At 38.3% G+C, this 26011-nt stretch overlaps 1 protein-coding gene across 1 annotated transcript in view; it reads left to right on the top strand.

Annotated features, from left to right (window-relative positions):
* LOC137501906 (small COPII coat GTPase SAR1A-like) overlaps window positions 1–22781 on the top strand; it is a 46347-nt gene extending 23566 nt beyond the window's left edge. Inside the window, exons 5-6 of the mRNA XM_068229065.1 lie at window positions 8878–9113; window positions 21951–22781. Coding sequence (XP_068085166.1) covers window positions 8878–9113; window positions 21951–22067 — 353 coding nt within the window. The 3' untranslated portion in view covers window positions 22068–22781. The remainder of the gene's footprint in view (window positions 1–8877; window positions 9114–21950) is intronic.
* Window positions 22782–26011: the final 3230 nt, after the last annotated feature.

Genomic DNA, 26011 nt, shown 5'->3' on the forward strand with positions numbered 1-26011 from the left:
TTGGACATTCCCTATGGGAATCAACATCTATATCAGTTAAGTATGCCGCACATCCACTTATTGAAGTCTATTTTGGAGGAACTATTGAAGAATGTTATGGCAAGATTTGTGAAACCACGCATTATTAAAAGCTCCTCTCTCCTTGATTTAGATTATTATACTCCACTAAATTAAAAGGATGATTGTGATCTGATGGTAGGGAACTCTGCATTTGTTTTGGTGAACGCTTTGAAGTCTGAGGAGAAGAGCATATTCTTTAAGTCTGTTAGAAAGTGTTTCTCTTCATCATCTGACTACATGGTACACAAATTTCCATTCAAAGATGAAGTTTTAATTAATGCAGAAGTTGCAAATATTTCTGTTCTAAGTAAGGCATTTTCTAACCTTAGATTTTTCATTAACAAGTTTCCAAACATTTTGACTATTGCAGAGGTGCCAACTATTACGGATTGTCCATAATTATTACGGATTTCACCTCACGATTACGGAGTTACGGTCAAAGGGGAAATTATTGCGGAAAAGCTGACATTATCACGAAAAAATAATTTTCGACGGAAACAAAAGAAAAGGAAAAATGTTGAGTCCTTTCGAGCCTTTCTCCTAAATCGACTTTATTTCAATGCTTGTGAGTTGGCAACGATACTTATTCGATCGTGACTTCCTTTTGCTACCCATAAGTGTTGTAAAATTCATTGTGAATGAAGGAGCTCAGGCGGTGCTCTTCTCCACTACAAATCCTTCCGTAATGTTGTATTTGCTGTGTTAAGTGTACCTGACAGTTGACAGAAAGATTGAGAAAGAAGTGAGGCCTACATTAAGCACATCTGCATTGGTATCGCTTATGGTTCAGAAAACGAAAATGTCATCACAGTTAGAAGGATGCTTCAAGAAAAACTACACTGAAAAGTAGCTGCTGCATGAGAAACAAGCTACAAGGAATGTTTTATCACAGAACTAACAGGTTGCGTGCAAATATTATTGTGTAATATGATATACTTTTGGATAGATTGCTAGAGGCAAGGGAAAAGGGGTGTCATTATCAAGAAGGAAGGCGTATGCTTTGGACTTGACTCGAAATTTTTCTCGGGGGCGGAGGGCGATTACTGATAATCCACTTCAAAGTTGGCACCTCTGCTATTGAAACGAAACATTTAGATAAAGGAACTGATATTCTGCATTCCCAGTTCTGTAACTTTCAGCTCAAAGAAACAGACAAAGCAGAAGGAAGAATTGATGTTCAGTGGGCGTTGGTAGGTCAGATGAAATCAGCTGATGGTGTACTTAAATATGACACTCTCTAAGGTGCTGCTTGCTATTTTATCAAATCCAAATAGCAGTGCAGGATATGAAAGGATTTTTAGCAGAGTCACAAAGACAAAAACACAGTTCAGATCCTTGCTGTCTGAACAAACTTTGGAGAAACTTTTACCCGTAAAATCAGTTCAACAAGCCAAGTGCTTTGCGCAAAAATTTACTTCTGAGTTTCTGAAGAGGACTAAGTTGTCTACAGGTATGTTGAACTTAGTTGTAATGTGTTCAGCAGGTTGAAGGGTGAGAAGTCGCATATTCCTAAAGTTCAGGTATGTCCGGTATTTAGTATTCACATATAAATAACGGAAAGTATATATATATATGAGGGCCAAAAAAGAGTTATTCATCATAATCATCCTTTCATGTATTAGTCCTATAGAACTACTGTTACGGTCTATACAAAAGATTTGCAATTTCTCGCCATCTCTTTCTGGGGCATCCCAGAGATCTCTTCCCACCGCGGCAATAGTTTGACTGCTTTGGGGATCCTGCTTCTGTCCATCCTGTTTAGGTGTTCTGGCCAATTTCTCTGGTATTCATAGATGTATTCCAGTATAGGTCTGCTTTTAAGGTCATTCAGCACTTCTGTATTTCTTTTGTGTTCCCACTTAGTGACTCCTGCTGTTCGCCACATGTAAAGGGTAATGATGTGCCTTCCATAACCTCTCCTACCCAAATCTCAACCTCACCTGCCCGTGGTGCAGTAACCTGCTTTTACAGACGAGGCTCTGGGGATCTAGTCATGGCAGTATAACCATTCCATCTCAGTACTGAGGAAATGCAGTACCATGTACCTGGTTCAGAAGCTGAAAGTTGACTGATCCACCACTGAACTTACCTCCTTGCCAGCAACTAGTTGGAGTGGGGGGGCATTTCCTTGCTTTTAAGTCTATCAAAGATACAATTGCCGAATGGAAAAATGAAAGAGTTGTTAATGTACTGAATTATAATGAATTAGTACATGTTCTGCAATCAGTGATGTCATAATACATCGTGATTTGCTGTCACATTTCTCCTGATTTTTACTTTGAAAGTTGGCATGTCTGCAGTATGATGCAAGAAAACCTCTCCCTCCTCCTCGTAGCGATGCAAGAGTCTCTGACAAACTTCCTGGCATAAAATTTTTTGTTCGTGGTTGAGGAGACGAGGAACCCACCTGGCAGACAATTTTCTGAAATGGAATTCATCTCGGATGATGGTTTGATCACTTCCTTTGTTCCTACGGTTGAAACAATTTGCAAAATTTTTATTCACCAATCTTCACCGATAATATCACAAATGGCAACAATGTTGTCTGCGGTCTCCTTTCATGAGGTTCATTTTCCACAGCTTCTCTTCCCGCCACTAATGTTTTAGCTCACTCATACTCAAGTCTGTAAAAGTGTTTCTTCCCCAAACCGTGTTTGGAGCCATTTCAAAATTTTGGAGAGTTTGGTGCCGTCTTTTGCAAGAAATTTGATGATGGATTGTGCAACAGACGTATGCATCTCTTGCTCACTCATGGTGTACTGAAGCAGGCCAGCTCTCCACCGTCATTCGCCCGCGCAAACCCCTTCTGGAGACACCCCCATCAACATCCTGGCAAAGCCCAGCCTCAGAATTATTACTAACAGCAGCGGTAGATTCAAATTCTCATTTATATTTGATCCGCCTTCATACCAAAGAAGTGTAAAGAGTTAACGTACAAAATGTGTTATGCATCCATGCTGATCTCTGGGGTTGAGACCTAGACAATGACAAGTAGGGAGAGTAGAATTCAAGCCAGTGTAATGAAACACCTATGAAGTAGGATAGGAAAGACAGATTGAGAAATGACAATGTGAGAAAGGGGGTCTGAATGGAAAATCTAAATGAGGGAATTGATAGGAATAAACTAAGAAAAACCCCTGTGGAGGGGGGGCGCAGATGAATACACCCACGGTATCCACTGCCGGTGGCTCCAAGTAGCCACGCAGTGACCTCCACAGTATGCACTAGCCATGCATCTTGGTAGGTGTGCTATTTACCAACTGATGAGCCCAATTTAGCACACCAGGGCAAAACACTGGCAACCAGGAATGAGTTGGCTGGAAAATTTCTAATGTCCAGTAGCGGACCAACTATATTGGTATTCCCTGCCTGTCGTAAGAGGCGACTAAAAGGATTTTAGAACCATGAGACTAGTTGCGATTAATACCACCCTATGAGGAACACCATGGATCTACGTTACCTCCGAGAAGTATCTTTATGTGAGAAATAAGTTACCAGAGGTCTATGGTTAGTACCATCGTGTGTATTCCATCGAGGGGAGGGGGGGGGTTCATTCGGCTGCACGGACTAATATCCATGTGCCGTACGCTGTGCTGGAATTTGTTGGTTCCCGTGTGTTCAGAATGGGCCTGCGCTATCTATGAGTAGTAACATTATATGAGAGACACCATGGGTCCACATTGCCTGTGGTTAGTACCACTATGTGAGAAACACCATGGGTTTTGCTGGTGCCCGTGATTAGAACCAGTATGTGAGGAAAACCCTGGATCTGCGTTACCTGAGAATAGTACCATTATATGAGGAACACCCTGGGTTTGTGTTACCTGTGAGTGAAGCCATTGTGTTTGACATACCCTGGGTCTACATTACCTGCAATTAATACCACAATGCGAAAAACACCATGAGTCTACGTTACCTGTGATTAGTACCATTATAGAAGGAACACCATGGTTCTGCTTTAGCAGTGATTTGTACTATTATGAAGGGCCGGTGACTTAGTTTTTAGACCCCTTTAGATAATAAGCATCATCCTAGTAATTAAGGTATTGTGAATTGGATCCACTTATTGTTTTTGTTTCATCATCAATTTTTCATCATTCATTTTAGATTCTAGTCAGTGGATACATTTTGAAGTTTTAATTTTCATTTCGTTGCACCTCGTACCATTGGGGACCGATGACCTAGCTGTTAGGCCCCTTTAAACAACAGTCATCGTCATCAAACTAAGATAGTTTGGACATGTAAAGAGGTTGAAGGGGGAAAGAATACTAAAACAGATTTAGATGAAGTTCAAGGGAAAGAGAGAGAAAAGGAGACCCAGAACAAGGTGGATCGATTTGATAAAGAGTAGTGCAAGAAGTTGCCTTTGCTGGTGCGACCTAGTGTTTACACTGCACTAAGTCTTCTGGTATGGGCTAGAGCAATTTTGTTGCTTTCATTGATCTGTCTCTGTCTTATCCTTGGCTTTGACAATATGAAAGTGAGCCATACTAGTAATGCCATTCCTTACGCAGTCAGTCCCTGCTATGAATGGTGTGAAACTCTTGCTCATAGGGTCAGTTGGTGCATGCATTTCATTGGGCTTGGCAGACTGATATGTAATAGCAACTTCTGGCTCAGTGAGGAAAGCAACGGGAAACTACCTCACTCCTCATTTCCCTAGTACGCCTCTTCAGTGATGCCTAGGCCATCTATGACAGCTCATGGTGGAACTGTTGAGGATCCAACCAGCTTTCGGGCTGATGACTAAACATACATACAGTGCAAGAAGAAGAAACTTGGACTGGGACGAAATGATGGAAGAGGAAAGTGCAGAAGTGTCATAAATGCCCCGACCCGGCAGGAACTGAATAAGGGGACAGGAGGATGGTTTTACAGAACACAACCAATCTAACAATAATAAAATTGTAAAAGGAAAACGTTGCATGCATTGGTGACAAAAATATGAAGACTCTAAATTTGTATGCCATTGTTAAACATGTAATAACACTTATACTACTCGCCATGTAAGCACATACACTAAGGGTACTACTTTACTCTTTCTCCTCTATTAATACTGATGTATAGTTATTTTCTAACTGTTGGGTTAGATTCAGTGTCACTAATACAATTTAGGGACCCTACTCGCCAATACGATATCTTCCAGTTACTGTTCATCTTGCATGTTGATGGTTTTTTACATGACTTGAAAGATTTTACGTACTGCCACTGCCATGTTGTATAATCACTACTGTTACATTTGCGAAAGGAAATAAAGCATATTTTCTTTTTCTTTAGTATTGTAAATCTATTTGGTTAATACCAGATAAGTAGAATTGTGGCATGTTCAAATAATGCATTTAATAACGTAGTTGGTGTGACATGACGAATGCAACATTTTATTAATACGGTCTTATTTTGTCCAATTCTTAGGTATGGGAGGAAGTTTAGTTACCAATCTAACCTAACCTTGTCTCGGCTTTGGTACAGTTTGCAGGGTTAGCCTTTACGTATTCTTATTGTCTTACGGCATATATGTATGCAATATATTTGTTCGAGTGGCTTCACTTTGAAGCTTACCGCAACGCACTGGCTGCCAGTCCTGTCCCTGTCCCACATTGCTCCACCAAGCCTGCGACATTCAAGAGCCCCTTGTTCAAGAATATGATAAGATCATGTCCAATCCAACTCTACCTATCCACAGAGATCTTTGGAGACAAAGGCTGAAATCCCGTAAGCCACCAATGAAAACAGCTAAGAATCTAACGGATGCTGGTTTCAGTTTAAAAGAGGAATGGAAAGAGCAATGGTTTCGTACAGCTCCGGAGTGGCCAAGACTCTTTAATCCAAACCACGCTGCGACTGGTTTCAGTTTGCCAAGAAGAACGTGGGCATCACTAAACAGGTTTCGCACTAATTGTGGAAGATCTTCATTCTCCCTTCACCAGTGGGGCTTCAGGGACTCGCTAGCGTGTGATTGTGGTACTTTAGTCCAGGCCATGCATCATATAATGGACGAATGCCCTATGCGTGCTTATGGTGGAGACCGAAAAGACTTTGCTGATGTCTCAGTATCCCTAGTGCAGTGGATAAACAATTTAGATATCCGTGTGTAATTGTTCCCTACTTACCATGTATTCTTTGCAGGTTTTTCTTTTGTATAATATTGTATATACTTGTCCATTTTGTAAATTCCATACACTTAATAATAATACTTCAGTCTGACAAGTATTAGCAAATTTCAAGAAAGGAGGTGTAGTATTTACACCAGACAAGCACCAGAAGAATACGGTTAAGAGTAATGCATATATCAAAATAAAGTGAGGGTGAGAGAGCATGTTTATTTCCTTAATTCCTCGTTGAGCTTGAAAACAGATTTATGGATATCGTGCTTTATCATTTACTTGGATATAGTTTGTTACGGTTATGTCTGGTGATTTCAATATGTTACTCATCAAGTTGGCAGCATTGATGAGCCGTTAAAAAGAGGAGAATAGGGCAGCAATATTTGCTTTTTAGTGTACAGTTTTACATGCAGAATACTATAAAAAATGTCGTAACATTTAACTCACGTGATTGTAATGTTTTACTAAATAAAAATTCATTCACATGCATCTAGATCATCCATTCCGTAGCACGGTGGTCCAGAGACCCTGAAAACCTAGCCAAGACCTCTTTATACTTGTTATTAGAGTTAAATCCTTCAGTTTTTTGGGACGAGAATGGTTGCTTTTCCCTCCTCCCTGAGAATTTTTAACAGTTTTTTCAGCATATCTGCAAAACAGAAGTAAAACTATATAGAGTAAGTAAACTGCATGCTCAATAGCAAGGCATTGGAAGTAAATTTTCATGAGGAGGAAAAACAAGCAAGTTTTATTTACTGATTTGAAAAGAGGAGGAATTGGGCATCTTTTGGAGAGAGAGAGAGAGAGAGAGAGAGAGAGAGAGAGAGAGAGAGAGAGAGAGAGAGAGAGAATGGACAGAAGGTGGCAGTCAAATTAAAACTCGTAGAAATAAGAACTGCATGGATGTTCTTGCACAACCTTCTTGTGTGTAACAGTCTATAGCAGGGGAAAACTATATTTTAAATTCCTTGTTCATACATAACTTCAAAATATATAATTCACCCATCCAACCTCATTGGTGAGAGAAGAGACCTGTCTTGATTTGTGAAATTATTCAAGGTTTGGAATGCATGAAGCTCCAGCAGTTATGCAGTCCTGAAATGTTCATTAGTAATTCTGGATCTAAAATTATTTTTCACAAATTCATATTGGAAAACAAACTTTCAAACACACATGTTGACCCAAACATTGTCACCGTATATTTCAAAAATTTACGTGAGTTAGGTTAAGAATCTCTATCGAGAGATCCAGAACAACACATCAGCTTTCCCTGCCCTTTTTTTGTCAACTGCATCTGTAGCATTTCCACCTGTGATTCCACAGTGTTGAAGTTCAACAGTTCGGTTGCTTTGGTACATTAGTTTCCTCGGGAATTAACATAAAATGTTTTTTCCACAATCAGAAAAATGTCTTCCAGTTTCTTGAACCCACCGAGGAAAGTTTGGGAAAATTAATTCTTTCCTCCTCCAAGCCTTGAATAAAGAGATCTAAGCTAGCTGTTGCTTCCTCCGCTCGCAAATTCAAAAATAATGCTAACTACTAACTGAAACGGAAGAGGCTGCAGTATAGAGAAAATCCAAGTAAACATTCACCGTCATCTACAGAGAAAATATTGTTCTAGGCCAGGGAATGTATGTCATGCATTACTCTCTAAAATATCTTTACTGTTTTAATCATAATTTATCTTTCTTATTCTTGACAACATATAAACTGTGCAGGTCTAGGGAAAAAAGGCATCGAGATCCGGACCTGAGTCTGCCATTTGAAGATTCCTGGTCTGTAGAACAATAAATTGAAATCAAGAAAATTCTGGGTATAAAAAAAAATTTGTTTAAAAAAAATGTGTACTGCCTGGAGTCTCCAAACTTTGCTATTGCCAACTTGAAGTACACTGATGATTTTTCAAAGTCTGCATTTGACTAAAGACTGGGAATTCCATGGCTACCCGGGTAGTTTGGAATACTCCTGGGCATTAACTCCTAAAATTATTAGGCTGTTGACTGGTTTTGAGAGGTTTGCATTTGCAGGTTTTGGTTAAGTCTTCAGAGTCTATGGACTACTGTGTTATGTGAAAATATAGCAACTCCATCCCATTATCTTTGATCTCTTTGAAGAACTTCTGCATCACAAAATTCTCAGCATATTTCACTCTCGGAAAATACTGTATTTCTTGTGAGATAGAGCTTTTTAAGATTTTTGCTGATGACTTTTTTTCAAATGTCATTTTGAAAATAGTAAATCTTCCTAGTGACTGACATCCTGTTGTTTATAATCTGCTGGAACAGCAGTATATTGTCTGCTTACAATTTTTTTTTTTTTTTTTTTTTTTTTTTTTTTTTTTTTTCCCAAAGCTTTCAGTGTAATGTTTAATTTATAAAAATGTAAAAATGTATAGTATTCTTGATAATGCAGTGGACAACGCCACAATCTGTGTAATGAATTTTATTGAGATAAGCTGTATTCTCGTTCTGTTTTCTTGTCCGAAAGTATACGGCAAATTTTGCATTCCAGTTAATACATTTCCAACCTTCATGAAAAATAAAAGCAAGATTTGTTTTCAAACTTGACACAGTATGAGGACACTGTTTTAGTATTCATTGCATTGCAGTTCTTATTAATAGATTGTTACTTTAATTAATTTTTAATGTTTCCTGTCTACTAAGATTCTAACTTACTGGATTAATCATTCATATTGGTTGTATCTGTGTTTCAGCGAGAAGGGTATGGAAAGACTATTTTCCAGCTGTGGATGCAATTGTATTTTTGGTGGATGCCTCCGATAAGGGTAGATTTAAGGAGAGCAAACAAGAGCTTGACTTACTGCTAACTGATGAACAGTTGAGTAATTGCCCTGTCCTTATTTTGGGTAATAAAATTGACCGCTCTGGAGCAGCGTCTGAGGATGAACTGAGGAACTTTTTCGCCTTGTATGGCCAAACAACAGGCAAGGTAAATATAAAGTCGCTTTCTTTTTTCAGTACTTCTTCATAAAGAACAACTTAATTCAATCATTGTAACAACTACATATGTTACAAAATCTAAAAATTAACAAATAAAGACTGAAATTCAATAACTTTAAGATGTTTTAACTTATTTGTGATTAGAGTTACGGGTGATATACCTTATCTGTGATTAGAGTTACAGGTAATACACCTTACATACATGAATAATCACTGCCTTTGAATAACCCCCGCACCCCCATTTGCGGAGAGAAAATTTTGAAAAAAAAAATTTTTTTGTGTTTGTGTAGCTTTGTCAAATATCTATGCTGAAAATCGAAGAACAAAACCATTACAGTAAATTATAAAATTATGAAGGAAATCCTTGCATCATATCCTTGGCTGAAGGGTCTATGCAGAGGCCTCCATTTCAGAGGGTCCTTGGTCCATTTCTTGGCAGGGTCAGAGATTGTGTTTGTCCCAATACTCCCCTCTTCAAACACACACACAACACACCACATAACCGAAAACTACAGAAACGCACAGTAGTGGAGTTGGCATCAGGAAGATTATCCGGCCGTTAAAACAGGGCCAGATCCATATGTGCAACGCAGTTCATACTCATGGGCACAAGGGTGTGGGGGAATGAAGAAGAAGAACTAGCTTTTATACTTCAGCAGCATTTCAAAATGTAATGGCATCCAATCTTCATTACCAATTTCCTTGAGTACATAGCAATATTTCTAGTGCAAATCGATTTTTAAAATGTGTAGAAATTTGTTATATCATCTTAATTAGCTGGGAGTCGTTGCACAATGTTTTTGTTACCAAAGAAACTGAAGTTATTTCATTCAAAAACATGCGAGACATCCATAGCTAGCCTTACACTCCGAGATTAAGCTTTCAGCCAAAACATTTCAATCTCGGTCACACATGCAAACTGTCTGTTTCCAGTCACATATTTGCATATTGTATTTTCAATTTCTGGAAACTTCTCTTTTTTTCCACAAAATGCCTGGCAGTTATTCTGTTCAAGACTAGCTTTTTTCCTCCAATTACGTACCGTACCACAACTCTCGTCCTTATCGTACTTTCTTCCAACAGCACGATTACTCTTTTTTTTTTTTTATGCTATTTGTTCGGGGCGTCGACTCTTGTGGATCTTTTGCCCCTACTGGCACCATATTGTATGAACTGCATGTTATTGGAATGGCAGAAGTGTGGAGTGTTCTGTGAGGAAAGGAACATTAAGGTCGACACAAACACCCAGTCCCCAGGCCAGGGATATTAATCATTACAATTAAAAAACCCTGACCCGGCCGGGAATCGAACCCGGGGCCGCCGGGTGGCAGGCGGATGCGTTGCCCCCCGCACTGCGAGGCTGGACTGATTACACTTTTAGAAATAGGAAAGGAATTCCACCTATTAATACTTATTTATTGCACTTCTAATTGTGTAGTTCGTCAGTACAGATCTGAAGATCATAGATTATGATTACACAGTTACTCTGCTTCTTCAATAATGCGGAGCACAATATATATCAGCACAAATCATATTTCTTTATTAGAACTGATATGGCTTTGTCATTTTATGAAGGGAACAGAGTTGCCTACAGAGCAAGCAGAAAAATACCAACTTCCAGATTTCTGTATGTCAAGAGCATTGTACCAGCCTTGACGTCAATAATATCCGCATGCAGAATTTTTGCCACCAGATTTTGAAATAAATATACGGGGATTATTCACATGTATACAGGGTGCCGGAAAATGTTCTCTGCAGTGCCTATGTGCGGCTGCGCGAGGTGGCATCAGCAGTTAAGTTGGCAGCACGGCTGCTAGCGCTTGTATCAAAACAAACAGTAAACTTGTACTCACCACAGCAATTCATAACAGATGTTGGAAGTGTTATCCTTGTGTTTGAGGACAGACTTAAACACGTCTACTCATATTGTCAAAGACTTTCACTAAAGTTTCTTGTGTAATAGACTGCACATAATTAATGATATTCACTTTAAGTACATCGTTAACTGAGCCGGTCACACGAAATTTACTTATCAAATCCCGAACTGTATCCCGATTTTGACACTTTGAATTAGGAGACCGCACCAGAAATTTTAATTTTGCATTTTCTGTAAACCGATCGCCTTCGCGAAAAACATATTCCACCAAAAAAGCTCTCTCTTCAGTAGTAAACATTACTGCATGTATCCTGTTGCAGTATTCCAGTAATCTTTCTGAACGCTCACTTAAAGCAATACACACTGACTATTTTGACAGCCCACAGCTCACGCATGTGGCCTTCCCTATGCTGCTGTTCTATTGACCTTGGCCTGTCGGCGAGTGAGCGAGACAGATGACACCGTGCTTCCAACTAAACTGCTGATGCTCCCTTACGCAGCAGCACGTAGGCACTGTGGAGAACATTTCCTGGCGCCAGTTACTATAAGGGATTCCATGCACAATCTCTGCTGTGGGTTGGAGATGGAATACAACTATCATATCCCCTGTCTGTCAAAAGGCAGGGTGTCTTCAGGTCATGAAAGTCCTGAAGAAATCATGAATTTTGTTTTCCGGTCATGAAAATAGCAAACAAAGAACTTTAGATACCTGAAGTTTACTAGTCACTACAGTGACCAAACCATCAGTGCCATACTGCTTTTCTTAAACATATTTATTTTTATCAGCATCATTTCTTAGCAGCTGGGTTGAGGCGTTTATGGTACTTCTCTAACATCCTCTCTCCTTCCATTATTCTTTTATTCAATTTTCTTATATGAAGTATGTGTTTCTATTACAAGTAGTTTGTAAATTTATTACTCAAAATTAGTTTTGGCAGAGTGAAGAACCTGACAGTTAAAAATTAACTGAGTCAAAACTGAAGAGGTGGCTCCAGATATTACCAACAAAAAAAAAAAGATTGTTTTCTATTTCTGTCTCTTCATACTGCTATTGTTTCTCACACACTATTTCTCACATTCAGGAATTTTTCAAAATAGTCTTCACATGTTTTCCTTATCTATTTTGACTGTGTTAGTAACTGTCAAACTTTATCTCTCATCAGCTTTGTGCATACTCTTCCCTTGCTTCTTACAAGCCCATATAGCATTGTTTTGCTCCCCTCTACATCCTCTTCTATCTCTGTTGTGAATACTCTTCTCTTGCTTCTTAAGCCCATATAGCATTGTTTTGCTCCCCTTTATATCCTCTTCTATCTCTCTTGTGAATTTCTCCAAGCTTTACTCTTGCAGATGTTCTAAGAGAGGTGTTCTCTGAACAGCTTACAAATGTCTCTTTAAACTTGGACCATTCCATACCTCCAACTTCCATTGCTGGAATTGGTTGTTTAATTATCTCCTGTACATTTTGCAACCAATCCATTATTGGTCTCCACCAAATGCTTCTCCCAGTAGAGCCATCCATCAACTGCAACTTGCACTTTCCACCACAAAGTAATAAATTGTCTTTGTCCTTCTGTTACCTGAATTATATTGTGTACTGTATTTGCTATTATTCTTTCTGAACCACACATTTTGCCATAGATGGTTGAAAGTGTAATACAGTGAAACCTCGGAATGCGAGTAACTTGGTCTGTGAGTGTTTTGCGAGACGAGCAAACATTTTAAATAAATTGTAACTTAATAAGCGAGTGATGTTCCGCAATACGAGCGTCGTGTGTGCCTACATTTCCCCCTCCTTTGTACCTTGGTTTTCCCTTCCCCCTCTCCCTCCTGGGAGAGTGTGTGTAATCATCTCCCGCGCTGGACTTCAGTTGGCATGCCTCGTTTGCATAATCAACACCGTGCGAGTGTACATGTTTTGTTTCTTTCATTAGTGTTTAACTGTTCTGCAACAATGGGCCCAGTGAACGAAAAGAAGGCTAAAAAGGAATTTGGTCAGGAGATGATTACGATGGAAGTTAAGGAAATGATCAAAAAGCACAAATGAGGTATGCGAGTGGCTGATATTGCAAGATTTTATAACAAGTCTACGCCAATGATTTGCACAATATTAAAGAAAAAGAAATAAAGGGGGTAGATGCAGCAAAAAATGTCACAAGAGTATCAAAGCAACAGCCACGTGTTCTGGAAGATGTAGAAAAGTTGCTTCTTGTTTGGATAAATGAGCAACTAGCAGGCGATACTGTGACCGAGAATTTAATCTGCAAGAAGGTAAGGACGTTGTACGGCGACCTCGTAAATAAATTACCATGTAGTTCACGTACATCAGCAGAAGTCGAAGAAAGCTTCAAGGCCAGCAGGGAATGGTTTGATAATGCGTCGTTCCCGCGTCCAGGTCGAGTCACAAAAAGATCCAGACTAGCTCAATTTTATCATCATCCATCAATTCAATGTTGATTTGGGGTCGTGGGTTTCGGAAGTAGAGTCATCGGATGAGACAAGCGGATAAATTTATATCATATCATCAGCTCGCTGGACGTCTCCATCTCGCGAATTCATTCATGTCCTTTTATAAATTTCTATCATTCTTAACCTAGAGATACTTATAAGTACTTATCTAACCTAGGATACCATTAAAAAGATTAAATAAATTCATCTAACATCTCTTTATTAAATTAAAAGATCTTAAAAATAGAGCAAAAATTGAATATCCTATAGAAAATCTGGCTATCTCTCCACCTAACTAATCTAATTAATATCTGTATGGAATATTTAAAGGCCTTTGATATCAAAGAAAATATAAGTCATGAGTTGTATTTTTGGGCTTATGCCGTGTAAATAATTATAAACACACTCAACGTTTCAAAAGGAACCTTGCCTTTCTTCATCAGGAGACAAAAGAGAAGAGAAACGACGTATTGATGGTTGCTAGGAGAAAGCAACAAGGAAGCTTTAAATGGTGCCCAAAGATGTAAAGGGGACGCCATTTTAGCCCAATGCTAGAGACAACGAATAGTAACAGCAAAGCATTACTCTCTAATGGTTCTGATTATAGGTAGCCATGATTCACTGAGGTTGTAACCTGTATCGCAGTTGAAATTATCTGGATGTTTACGTATGTCAACCGCCTCCCTGATAATTCTTGGGCGATATTGCTTTATACGGGCAAGAACATCCACTTCTTGGAACAAGACATCATGACCAGGTGTTAGGGCATGGTCAGCAACAGCTGATTTATCAGGTTGGTTGAGTCTGATACATCTGGTATGTTCTTTGATGCGAGTACACACCGTTCTCGAAGTCTGCCCAATATAAACCTTGCCACAAGTACAGGGAACTCTGTAGATACCAGGTTGTTGTAATTTAGGCAAACTATCCTTAGTTGGTCGCAGGAGTTGCCTAATCTTAACTGATGTTCCAAAAACAGTTCGTACATGGTACCTACGTAAGATTTTAGCAATACGATCCGTCGTGTTATGTATGTAAGGTAGGTAAGCAGTTCCTTTTACATCTTTTTTCTTAACAGACGTCCGATTATGTGCCGATTTCAGAACCCTTGAGATCAAAGCTCTGCTGTAACCGTTGCTCTCAAAGATGGTTCTCAAGGTGTTAATTTCCTCTTGTAGATCTGACCACCTTTGAGAGCAACGGTTACAGCAGAGCTTTGATCTCAAGGGTTCTGAAATCGGCACATAATCGGACGTCTGTTAAGAAAAAAGATGTAAAAGGAACTGCTTACCTACCTTACATACATAACACGACGGATCGTATTGCTAAAATCTTACGTAGGTACCATGTACGAACTGTTTTTGGAACATCAGTTAAGATTAGGCAACTCCTGCAACCAACTAAGGATAGTTTGCCTAAATTACAACAACCTGGTATCTACAGAGTTCACTGTACTTGTGGCAAGGTTTATATTGGGCAGACTTCGAGAACGGTGTGTACTCGCATCAAAGAACATACCAGATGTATCAGACTCAACCAACCTGATAAATCAGCTGTTGCTAACCATGCCCTAACACCTGGTCATGATGTTTTGTTCCAAGAAGTGGATGTTCTTGCCCGTATAAAGCAATATCGCCCAAGAATTATCAGGGAGGTGGTTGAAATACGTAAACATCCAGATAATTTCAACCGCAATACAGGTTACAACCTCAGTGAATCATGGCTACCTATAATCAGAACCATTAGAGAGTAATGCTTTGCTGTTACTATTCGTTGTCTCTAGCATTGGGCTAAAATGGCGTCCCCTTTACATCTTTGGGCACCATTTAAAACTTCCTTGTTGCTTTCTCCTAGCAACCATCAATACGTCGTTTCTCTTCTCTTTTGTCTCCTGATGAAGAAAGGCAAGGTTCCTTTTGAAACGTTGAGTGTGTTTATAATTATTTACACGGCATAAGCCCAAAAATACAACTCATGAATAGTTACACGGGCCATGAAAGTCTAAATGATAAAATATAAGTCCTTGCTATATACATTATTTCTGTTGAATATAGAAAATGATTCAGAGATGCTCATTATTTATGATAAAATATTAAATTAAAACCACGTTTGTTACTCTTTCTGTGCTTATACAGAACATAATTCTGTAACTTCTTCCCCAAACATTTTTATACAATACATTGCAGATCTATTCACAAGTTTTCAGTCTGTTTTGCCTGCATCTATCTGTTAACATTTCATAATTACATTAATATCACATTTATTAACCTTTCGTATAAGGAAAGCATTCGTTTTCTCGTTCATTTTTGTCAAGTATTTCAAGTTGTATGTCCTTTACATTCATATACACAAGGAAGAAAAGATAAAGATAACTCATTGAAACATTACTTCACTCTCAAATAATCAAAATGACCATTACTGATCATTATTTAAGTCATTCATCAAAAATAAAATATAAATTCCCAAAATTAATTTAAGTGCCAATTATATTTACCATATGTGATCTGTCATCATGTCACCAATTACTTCTGACATCTTATTTAATGTTATTTCTGGAAATTCTGTGGTCTGTCATCTAAGAAGACTCTAATAACCAATGTCATTATCATCCAATTACAGAGAACCTCTTCAGTGATACGATTAAAAATGAGCAAGCAAGCTTCCTAACTGTATTTCTTTGAATAAACACATTTGTGGTTAAGAATTCAGGATAATATGGGCTAATTTCACTTTCACTTCCCTATATGGATTCGTTTTTGATTATCTACAGGTATCTAACCGGCATATGCAAGTTACATGGATCGTATTTAGTGCTAGTTGTATACTGAAGGATTAATATATGTCACGGAATCAGTACATTTACTCTTAACCTTAAATCGCATTAACTAACTTAATATCAATAAAATATATCCATCTCTTCCATCTAGGCAAAAAATAATCATCATCATCATTATTCTTCTTATTACTTGACCATTCTTCATATCTTTAACATCTGCTTCACATTTCTCATAATTCATCCTTCATTTCAATAACCGCAAAAATCTATTTTAACTTGACGCATATGACCGTAATTATTATTTATCCACTTATATATTCCATTTCCTTCTCAATTTTCTTCAGATTCCTCTCATAATACCAATATAATGGTCCGTTATTGGACATTATAAATTTTCCAGCTAACTCATTTTTGGTTGCCTGCGTTTTGCCCTCATGTGCTAAGTTGGGCTCATCAGTTGGTACTTAGCACACCTACCAAAATGCAAGGCTAGTGCATACCGTGGAGGCCACTGCACAGGCTACTTGAAGCCACCAGCAGTGCCAATGCACTATGAGAGACTATGTCTCACTTCCAAAAATTGATGCCCACTCATTCTTGGTTGCCTGCGTTTTGCCCTCATGTGCTAAGTTGGGCTCATCAGTTGGTACTTAGCACACCTATCAAGACAGTGGAAGCCACTGTACAGGCTACCTGAAGCCACCAGCAGTGCCAATGCACTATGAGAGACTGTCTCACTTCCAAAAATCAAATCAAGGATGAAATATGATATGAGAAATGTGAAGCAGATGTTATAGATATGAAGAATGGTCAAGTAAGAAGAAGAATGAGTCCAACTTAGCACATGAGGGGTGAAATGCAGGCAACCAAGAATGAGTTAGCTGGAAAATTTATAAGGTCCAATAATGGACCATTATATTGGTATTATAAATTTACTCATTCAGGACAAATATTTCATGTTCCCTATGGGAATCAACATATTCATTTAAGCCTCTCATATTCTTCATATGTCTTCTTATGGTCTCAATATAACCTGTATATGGCATTACATTCTCTATTTCGTGGTATACACCCTAATATAATCATAACACTAACCACAATGTCGTATCATATTAACAGCCAAAGTATATTAACCTCTCTACTCAGTATAGACAGCATTACGAACGCATAACCTGAGGCCTGTTCCACGAACGAACTTTGCACTTTTCAGTTCAGATTTTGTTCCACCATCACTTTTCAGATTTAGCTTGCAAAGTGAAAAGTTAGGAATAATTTCACTTTTCAAACCTGTTATGTTCCTCCTTTGGTACAGAAATGCAAAGTGCAAAGAAATGAAGTGAAAAGTTTTCATAAATCTTGCAAAGAGATGATTCCCTTTTCATCTGTTAATTAACAAGTATGTACACTAGTTTTTCGGCTTAGAATTTTGTTTAGTGATATAAACACGTTTTGACTTGAGCTTTTGTTAGCATCAAGTGAGGACAGTGATGAAGAATCCAATAAGAGAATGTACAAAGACGACATTAATTTTCATAACCACACTTCGACGGACTTTCACGAGTGATTTCATATTAACTCGAGACAGGCTGGCTGTATTCTTGAAATGATAGGTCATTTATTGAAACATGCAACAAAAAGAAGTCAATTCCTTTCCGAAAAAGAACAAATTCTTACATGCTAATATACATTGGTTAGTAAATGGTGCCCAGCTGCACAGTGTAGCACCAATGCATGGGACATCAAAATCAATTACCGTATTTGCAGAACTGTTACCAAAAATTGTAGATGTTATAGTAAATATAATATTTCCTAACAGTACGTTGGCCTGATAATCCACATAATATAGCGACGGGATTTCTAATGAAGGGTGTGTTTCCTTCTGTGTGTGGATGTGTTGATGGTACTCTCGTTAACATTGATGTGTGTCATCATTTCAGAGATTATCTTTAAAGTTGTCAAAAAGGATGTCACGTTTCTCCTTGACAACTTCCAGCACAGCCAGCTTCTTGTAATACTAACCTTTCTTTCTCGTGATAAAAACTTAAACGGTACCACAATTATACCATCAAGTTCGCCGCGTATAGTAAAAGTAATAATAATAACTTAAATGTTTCCACCTTTTCAATACAATATATTCACAAGATTACAAAATTATACGGTACTAGTTTCGACCCATCTAGGGGTCATCATCAGCCGTATTGGAATAAACTCGATTGGATCACTCAGGCTTTGCAGTTTGCAAGAATTGAAAAGTGCAAAGTTGAAACGTTGAAGTTTGTTCGTGGAACAGCCCCCTGGTTATCACTGATTAAATACATCCTAACCCGAAGGATTTGTCATTTCATCCTCCTATGTTGTTAAATCAATGCTTTTCCACACTTAACATCACTTTTCTTGAATATAAATCTATGACAGCACTGCATACAATTAGAAAATGGCACTTTTCAAAAACATGTTATTTAAATTATTTACGGTAATGTTATTTCAATAAACTTTTCTTTTCTTCCCTGTATTCCCTCGCTGGCGTGTCCAAATGCTTAGGACATCTTGTCATTTACGACTGTTACATCGTGCTGGTCTCTGGGAAACATATGGGTAGGTCTCTCCTCCTCCATCATCTAGGGATAGCTTTGCCGGCTTCAGGTCATCATCTCCAGGCAGCCTGTCTCGGTCTTCTTAGTCCTTGATGCTAGCTATTTCTTGCGCAGTTAGGACAGATATACAGATTAACATGGCCAGTTTCGTCATCTTAGTATTCAAAACCTTCTGTGATTTATAAATATTGTATATTTAGAATAATGCTTCTTTCAATTAAATGTTGCTTATATCTTGCAGAATACTAATAAGGCTACAAAGATCTCAATTATAATCTGATTTAATTTCCTATATTTTGTTTCTAATCACTGTAGGTTTTCTTATTTTCTTGCGAGCAGCTTATGATGCTATGTATTTCTTTCGCTTGGTATCTCGTAACGTAGCTGGTTCTGACAAGTCGTTCTGCTTCCTCAGCTTATTAACACGCGAGTATGCAGCATTTCTGTAGCCTCGCTTAATTCTCTTGATGTTATTTCTGTTTCCTTTTCAATTTAAACCTTCTTCTATGAACTCCGTCTTCTTTACGTGTTAACATGTTGTAGCGATCTGCCTGCGTTGGTTTCTTCTGGAATGATTTTTGTACTAATAAATTTGTAACAATCTTGTATCTTTCATTCTTTTTCACCGCCTTCTAAATGTTATTTCTTGGTTTATGCCTGATGAAAATACAATCTTCTTGACATTTACAGTTAGATTTGCGTCTTGTTTTTAATGTTCCCGTGGCATAGCGTCCATTTTTGCTCAATGATGTTCATTACTAACAGTAAATGAAATGGCGTATGGCTTTTAGTGCCGGGAGTGTCCGAGGACAAGTTCGGCTCGTCAGATGCAAGTCTTTTGACTTGACTCCCGTAGGCGCCCTGCACGTCGTGATGAGGCTGAAATGATGATGAAGACGACACATACACCCAGCCCCCGTGCCAGCGAAATTAACCAATTAAGGTTTAAATTTCCGACCCTGCCGGGAATCGAACCCGGGACCCTTGTGACCAAAGGCCAACACGCTGACCATTTAGCCATGGAGCCGGGCATTACTAACAGTGAAATGGCCCAATAACTTTAAGAGGAGAAATGGCATCCATAGTGTTAGGCAAGGGGAGGCTTCTAGTTCGGATGCTAAGGCAGCTGAGGCATTCGCTGGTGAGTCATGCAAAATGGTTCCCTCAAAATATTTTCGTGTTTAGGGAAAACGATTATAACAACTGTTGGAATATTTAGAGAGATCAGACTTTCATCTTCACAAAAATGAGAGTTGACATAGTATTTGAGTAGTTTCTTTCTATCAGTTTATGAAAACGATTCATGATAGTCTGGCCGGTTACCTGAAATGGTAAATGATGAAGTGTAGTTACATTTTGTGTTCGAAAGTGATCAGTTTAGGGCCTTCCATGGTCTGGGTTATGATTTAAGAGAAATGAAGGTGCACTCATGTTTTTCCATGTTAATCTCGACTTTAATGGACAGCTGACAGGAGAGGAAGTACAATAAATGGAGTACATAACTGAGATGATTTCAAAATTTGTTCATAATATTGATCGGTTAATTTTTTTTAAAGGTGTAATTTGATAGAATCTGATTGTTCTTTGAAGGACAAGACCTATTTTCTAGTTTTACAAATCTTTTATTAGCTTTGACAAACTGGAAGACTTCAAAGTTATAGACTAAGTTTATTAATTAGCATTTCTAGGCTGGAGTGCGAGATTAGCTATTCTTAAGGTCATGGATTTTATCCCACTTGTCAATGCGGAATATAATGGAGTGTTAAGGTTGTGCTATCCTTCATCTCAGGTGGCAGATGCTACTGTCATTACACATACACACATCTTTTCACCGTTTCACAGCTAATTCTGTAGTTTTCGTTTGATTCTGTACTGTCGCTTGCATTGGTTTAGGCGTTACTCCAATCTAGTTTGCCTAGGTTTGATTTAATTCTATGTCTTTGATGCAGGTCTAGTTTGGGAGACTGGAAAAGGATGGGCTCGGGTAGCATAATTGAGAAGAAAAGTGGGTTAAAAATACCTTTTTCATCCAACTTGGAGATAGTTTTCCATGGTTCTACCTTCAATTCTTGGGAAATGTTGGGATCATACCATATTGCTTCCTTCCCCCAAAAAAGTCCTTATTTAATTAACCAATGCCAAATCCTCACAGGTTATCTGACAGAATTCATATCTTACGTAAACAAGGTTGTTGATCGTGATGCCTTTTTTTACAGTCGGCTTAACGTCACACTGACACAGGTCTTCTGGCAACAGTGGGACAGGAAAGGTCTAGGAGTGTGAAGGAAGGGGCTTTGGCCTTACTTAAGGCACATCCCCAGCATTTGCCTGGTGTGAAAATGGGAAACCATGGAAAACCATCTTCAGGGCTGCTGACATTGGGGTTCTTTTTTACAGTTGGCTTTACGTCGCACCGAAAGATATAGGTCTTACAGCGATGAAAGTATAGGATAGGGCTATGATTGGGAAGGAAGCGGCCTTAATTAAGGTACAGCCCCAGCGTTTGCCTGGTGTGGAAATGAGAAACCTTGGAATACCCTCTTCAGGCCTGCCGACGGTAAGGTTCGAATCCACTGTCTCCCGAATGCAAGCTCACCGCTGCATCCCCCTAAATGCACCGCCAGCTTGCTCGGTTGCCTCAACTTTCATGACAATAATAATTTTAAACATTTATTTTGTTCTTTGGGGTTTTTCAGTTGTGAATTTGTTTCCCTCCAGTTTGGGATTGGGCTTGTCAGTTGAATTGCCACACCTTTCGAGATGCTGGTGCCTGTAGAGCTTGAGTGCTTTTATAAGACTCGCACTGGGGGAAATTAAATTATAATTCCCATCTGGAAACCAATTCTGAAATAATCATATCATTCCACCCATACCTTATAATAGTTTAATTACAAGTATAATCTTATTCTGGATTTTTCATTTCTTCCCTTACTGTCTGTAGGTAAATCCATAAGTCTAATCATGGTCCAACCATTATATTCAAAAGACCATAGTTAATGTGACTATTCTATTTTTGAGGGAGTTGTTTCCAAAAAGTATTAGCTGAAGTCTAAACCTGAGTAATCTGTTTTAAGATCATATGTGTCATGTTTTTGGCTTCTGGTTGATTTTAAATGGTTTGTGATTTTACAGGGCAAGGTACCAAGATCAGAACTTCCTGGACGTCCCCTGGAGTTATTCATGTGTTCCGTCCTAAAACGACAAGGCTATGGAGAAGGCTTCCGGTGGCTGGCACAGTACATCGACTGATGTGGTGCTTTTCATAACTCGTGATGTTCATTAATATAATTATCGTGAAGAGGGAAGGATTTCAAAAGTTCCACAAAATCATTCACTGTTGGGATCAGAGTTATTTTATAAAAAAAATGCATTGTATCTCGACATGTGTAGAATTTCTTTTCTTGAAATGTGCTGTTGTGCAATCGTAAATGTGTAGTAGTGTCTAACGAGCATAACATCTTATTTTGTTTGTTTTGGTTGTGAATCAACATTCAGTGTTTTAAACAGTTTGTACAACAGCACATTTCTCACAGTCAGTCATTCACATATACACATTTGATGCTTGGCGAGCATGATTGAAGTGACTCAATATTCGATATGCATGTCCCCCTGCCATTGATCTCTTGTGGCATTCAAGGTGACTCATTCTGTGGTTCAAAATGAGCTTTTAGGAAGAGGAAGATTTCCCTACCCAATTACTCTGAAGAGTGACTATCATAGACTTCGATTTTCATTGGATTGTTTATTCCAAATATAAGGCAACCCAGTTGAGCTGTAGACATCGTAAATAGAAACAAAGTGGGGTTGTATTGTATGAGAATAAATAATATTATTATTAAACACCTCATATCTCATTAGCACCCAAGTTTTCAGTTGTTCATTTATCCACCTGTCTGTTCCCTGTGCTAAAAATGTATGTAGAGGTTATCTTCAATACTGAGATTAATAAAGAACCTCTAATAATGCTTTTTTAATCTACTTAAACTCCATTATACAGTGTACAAGCAACTCCTAATATTCCAAGAAACTCGGAAAGTTAAGGTAGATGTATTAATCTCCCTTGGTTTTCAGGAATATGGACTCGTGTATAGTTTTAGAAGTTTATGAATGTTTTGATATCTTTATTAGGACATGTTTTTCATAATGTTCTATTAATTTGTTGTGGAGAATAAACTAATTTAATTCTGTTCTTGTAATTTCAAAATAATGATCTTTCTGGACGTAAGCATGTTTGAAATTTCACACTATTCTGACTGTTCATCTGCCCGTCATATTCTGTGATATGGATATCACTGATAAAAATTAAGCTTCTCGTTTAGAATGAAGCCACAGCAGATCACTTTCACTTCAGTCCATTGTGTCATCCTGTTGGTTATCATTTCCAATTATAATTTAATTTCTGCACGCATTTCCTTCATAAGTATCCTTAATGAACTTTCTTTTACATGTAAAGTTAAGTTGAGGGTGGGGTTTTTATTTTTCCTTAGAGTGTGATTTTGCACCGTAGCTGATCGGTATCAGTCAACTGCATGTTCCATTTATCATTAGACTTAAATATGTAGTTGCCAAGGTAATTTGATTAACCTTTGATATTGAAGTGCCTAGGCCTGTAAGGAAATTATGTACGAGTGATTTGATTCCGAACTACAGTCTTGAATTCATTAATTTTTCACAGAAGAAAAATGAGTTGATATATTAAGGTTTTGAACTCTCATTTGATTCCTAAACTTGGATGACAAAATGCATTTGCACATATTTATACTGACATCCCAGTAAGATCAGTTATCTCATACTATTGTGCGATATTTGAATTCACTGGTCCACAACCTGAATGTATTGTAATATGCATATTGTTTCATTAATAATCACTCAAATACAGTAATAGAAAGTTATATAACTACTAGTATGAGTTGATTCTATCTAGGCCTAGTGAATTCAAGAAAACCAGTGGATAAATAATTTACAGCATTCAACCACAATTCAGAGATAAAGAGCCTTTGTCACTACCACATCAAATTGGCAGGTAGGCAGGCAAGCTATGTATTTCATCATGTTTCAAGAATGATGATCACTCCACTGTTTACAAAATACTGGCAGTTAGAAAAAATCTCCTATTTGCTATCACCAAACAGTACGTCACTATTTCTTTTTTTTGGATATACACAGTCTCTGTTAGTACATGAATTATGAACATAAGGAGAAAAGGTCTATTCACACATATCCGTAGTCCGACTCGTTGGCTGAATGGTCAGCGTACTGGCCTCCGGTTCAGAGGGTCCCGGGTTCAATTCCCGGCTGGGTGTTTGTGCTGTCCCCAACATCCCTGCAACTCACACACCACGCATAAAACTATCCTCCACCACAATAACACGCAGTTACCTACATATGGCAGATGCCGCCCACCCTCATCGGAGGGTCTGCCTTACAAGGGCTGCTCTCGGCTAGAAATAGCCACACGAAATTATTATTATATACATATCCGTGACATGTCAGTTCCGTGAAACTGCATCAGTGTCAGTGATGATTCATATCGTTCCTTTGAATCTATCGTGTCCACACTTGTCCGGCGCAGTGCTGTATTTTCTGCGTCAGTATCAGTGTAGTATCCGTTCTGTGATATTGAGTATTGTCGCCAACGATATTTTTGCTGTTTCACGGACACGTTCTGCTGTTAAGTTTGTACGCACTAATGAATATAAAATGAGCGATGTAAGTTCAATGTGTGTGGTTAAGTAAATATTTGTTTCATTGTATTTGTACTGTATTATTCACTTACCTCATACAAACTTCTAACCGTTCTCTCTGTATTATCGCCTTTCTCCAGCGGGTGTCTTGTCGTTTTAAATGAACTTCCAGTTTACTCAGCAATATGTTAAAACAATTTTCAGACATTCTGAAATATTCAAAATATTTAGTTTGATCGTCAGTTAGTTCCTTGTACAGGGTAGCGAATTCACCATCGCGTTCTCTATTCTGCCATGCCTCATGTACCCCCTTCCTTTTTTAAACTGACACTGTTTCTCTTCACCTAGAATTATAGCAATAGCCGCCAATTCTACATCCGTAAACTTTGACATCTCGGCAATCACTGAACTGAAACAATACTGATAGGTGTGAATAGCAATCACTGAGACGTCACGTATGTCACGGAACTGACATGTCACGGATATGTGTGAATAGACCTTAAGGCTTCCTTTACTTTGAAATAACCCTTAACAAAAAAAAGTTGTATGTCTCATTGTAGAGGTACATATTGGAAAATTGCCTTACTCAGAAAGAGGGATTTTCTGAACACTTCAGCAAAGTACAAGTGGATTTTGTTCATACTTGGAATGTATGAAGAAAGAAAAAAAAAAAGAAGTAAAAGTGTTTAAAACACTGTCTTAAAACCATGTTCAAGCGTGCCAACTTCCCTGGTCTAAGCGGGAGACTCCCAAATTTTCATTCTTCCTCCCTTTCTCTTGATTATGGAGACCAATCTCCCGATTTTAAAAGCATATTTATTATTATTATTATTATTATTATTATTATTATTATTATTATTATTATTATTATTATTATTATTATTGGTCTTTTCCCCGGTTTATCGGGATCAGCCCTTGATGGGGGTTTTAAGGCTGGATGCCATACCTATGTGAATTAATGTATTCTCTATTCTTCATTTCTGTGGTGGTGCATAGTGTGGTATGTACACTAGTTACACGTTATAATTCTCATGTTAAGTCCATATTGAAATGTACGTAAATACAAAGTATGTTACAAGTATTATTTTTAATATCCACCTATTCAGTTAAAAATAACACTTGTAGCATACTTTGTATTTATGTACACTAGTGTCCAAAAGTTAAGCATAATCACTAAACGAGACCATACCGCCTGATAGGAACGTCAGATGAATTGCTGAACCAACGAAAGCTGAATCACACACCATATGTCACAACTTGTCCAAAAATGCAGTGTCAGAAAACTTCTGATAGCTAAGATACACCTTTGACAACAACTAACAAAACTTGGCAGTGTCTTCCACAACAAAATATGCTGTTATCCCTAACGGCTACACATGCTTCGCAGCGACGTGGCATGCTCTCTGTCAAATGGTCCAAGAGGTCTTGTGGCAGTCGATCCCATTCCTCGGAAAGGGCAATGCGAAGGTCTTGGAGGGGCCTTGGTAGAGGCTGACAGGATGCAATTCG

This window comes from Anabrus simplex, chromosome 8 (assembly GCF_040414725.1).
Source record: "Anabrus simplex isolate iqAnaSimp1 chromosome 8, ASM4041472v1, whole genome shotgun sequence".
NCBI classification, from domain to species: domain Eukaryota; kingdom Metazoa; phylum Arthropoda; class Insecta; order Orthoptera; family Tettigoniidae; genus Anabrus; species Anabrus simplex.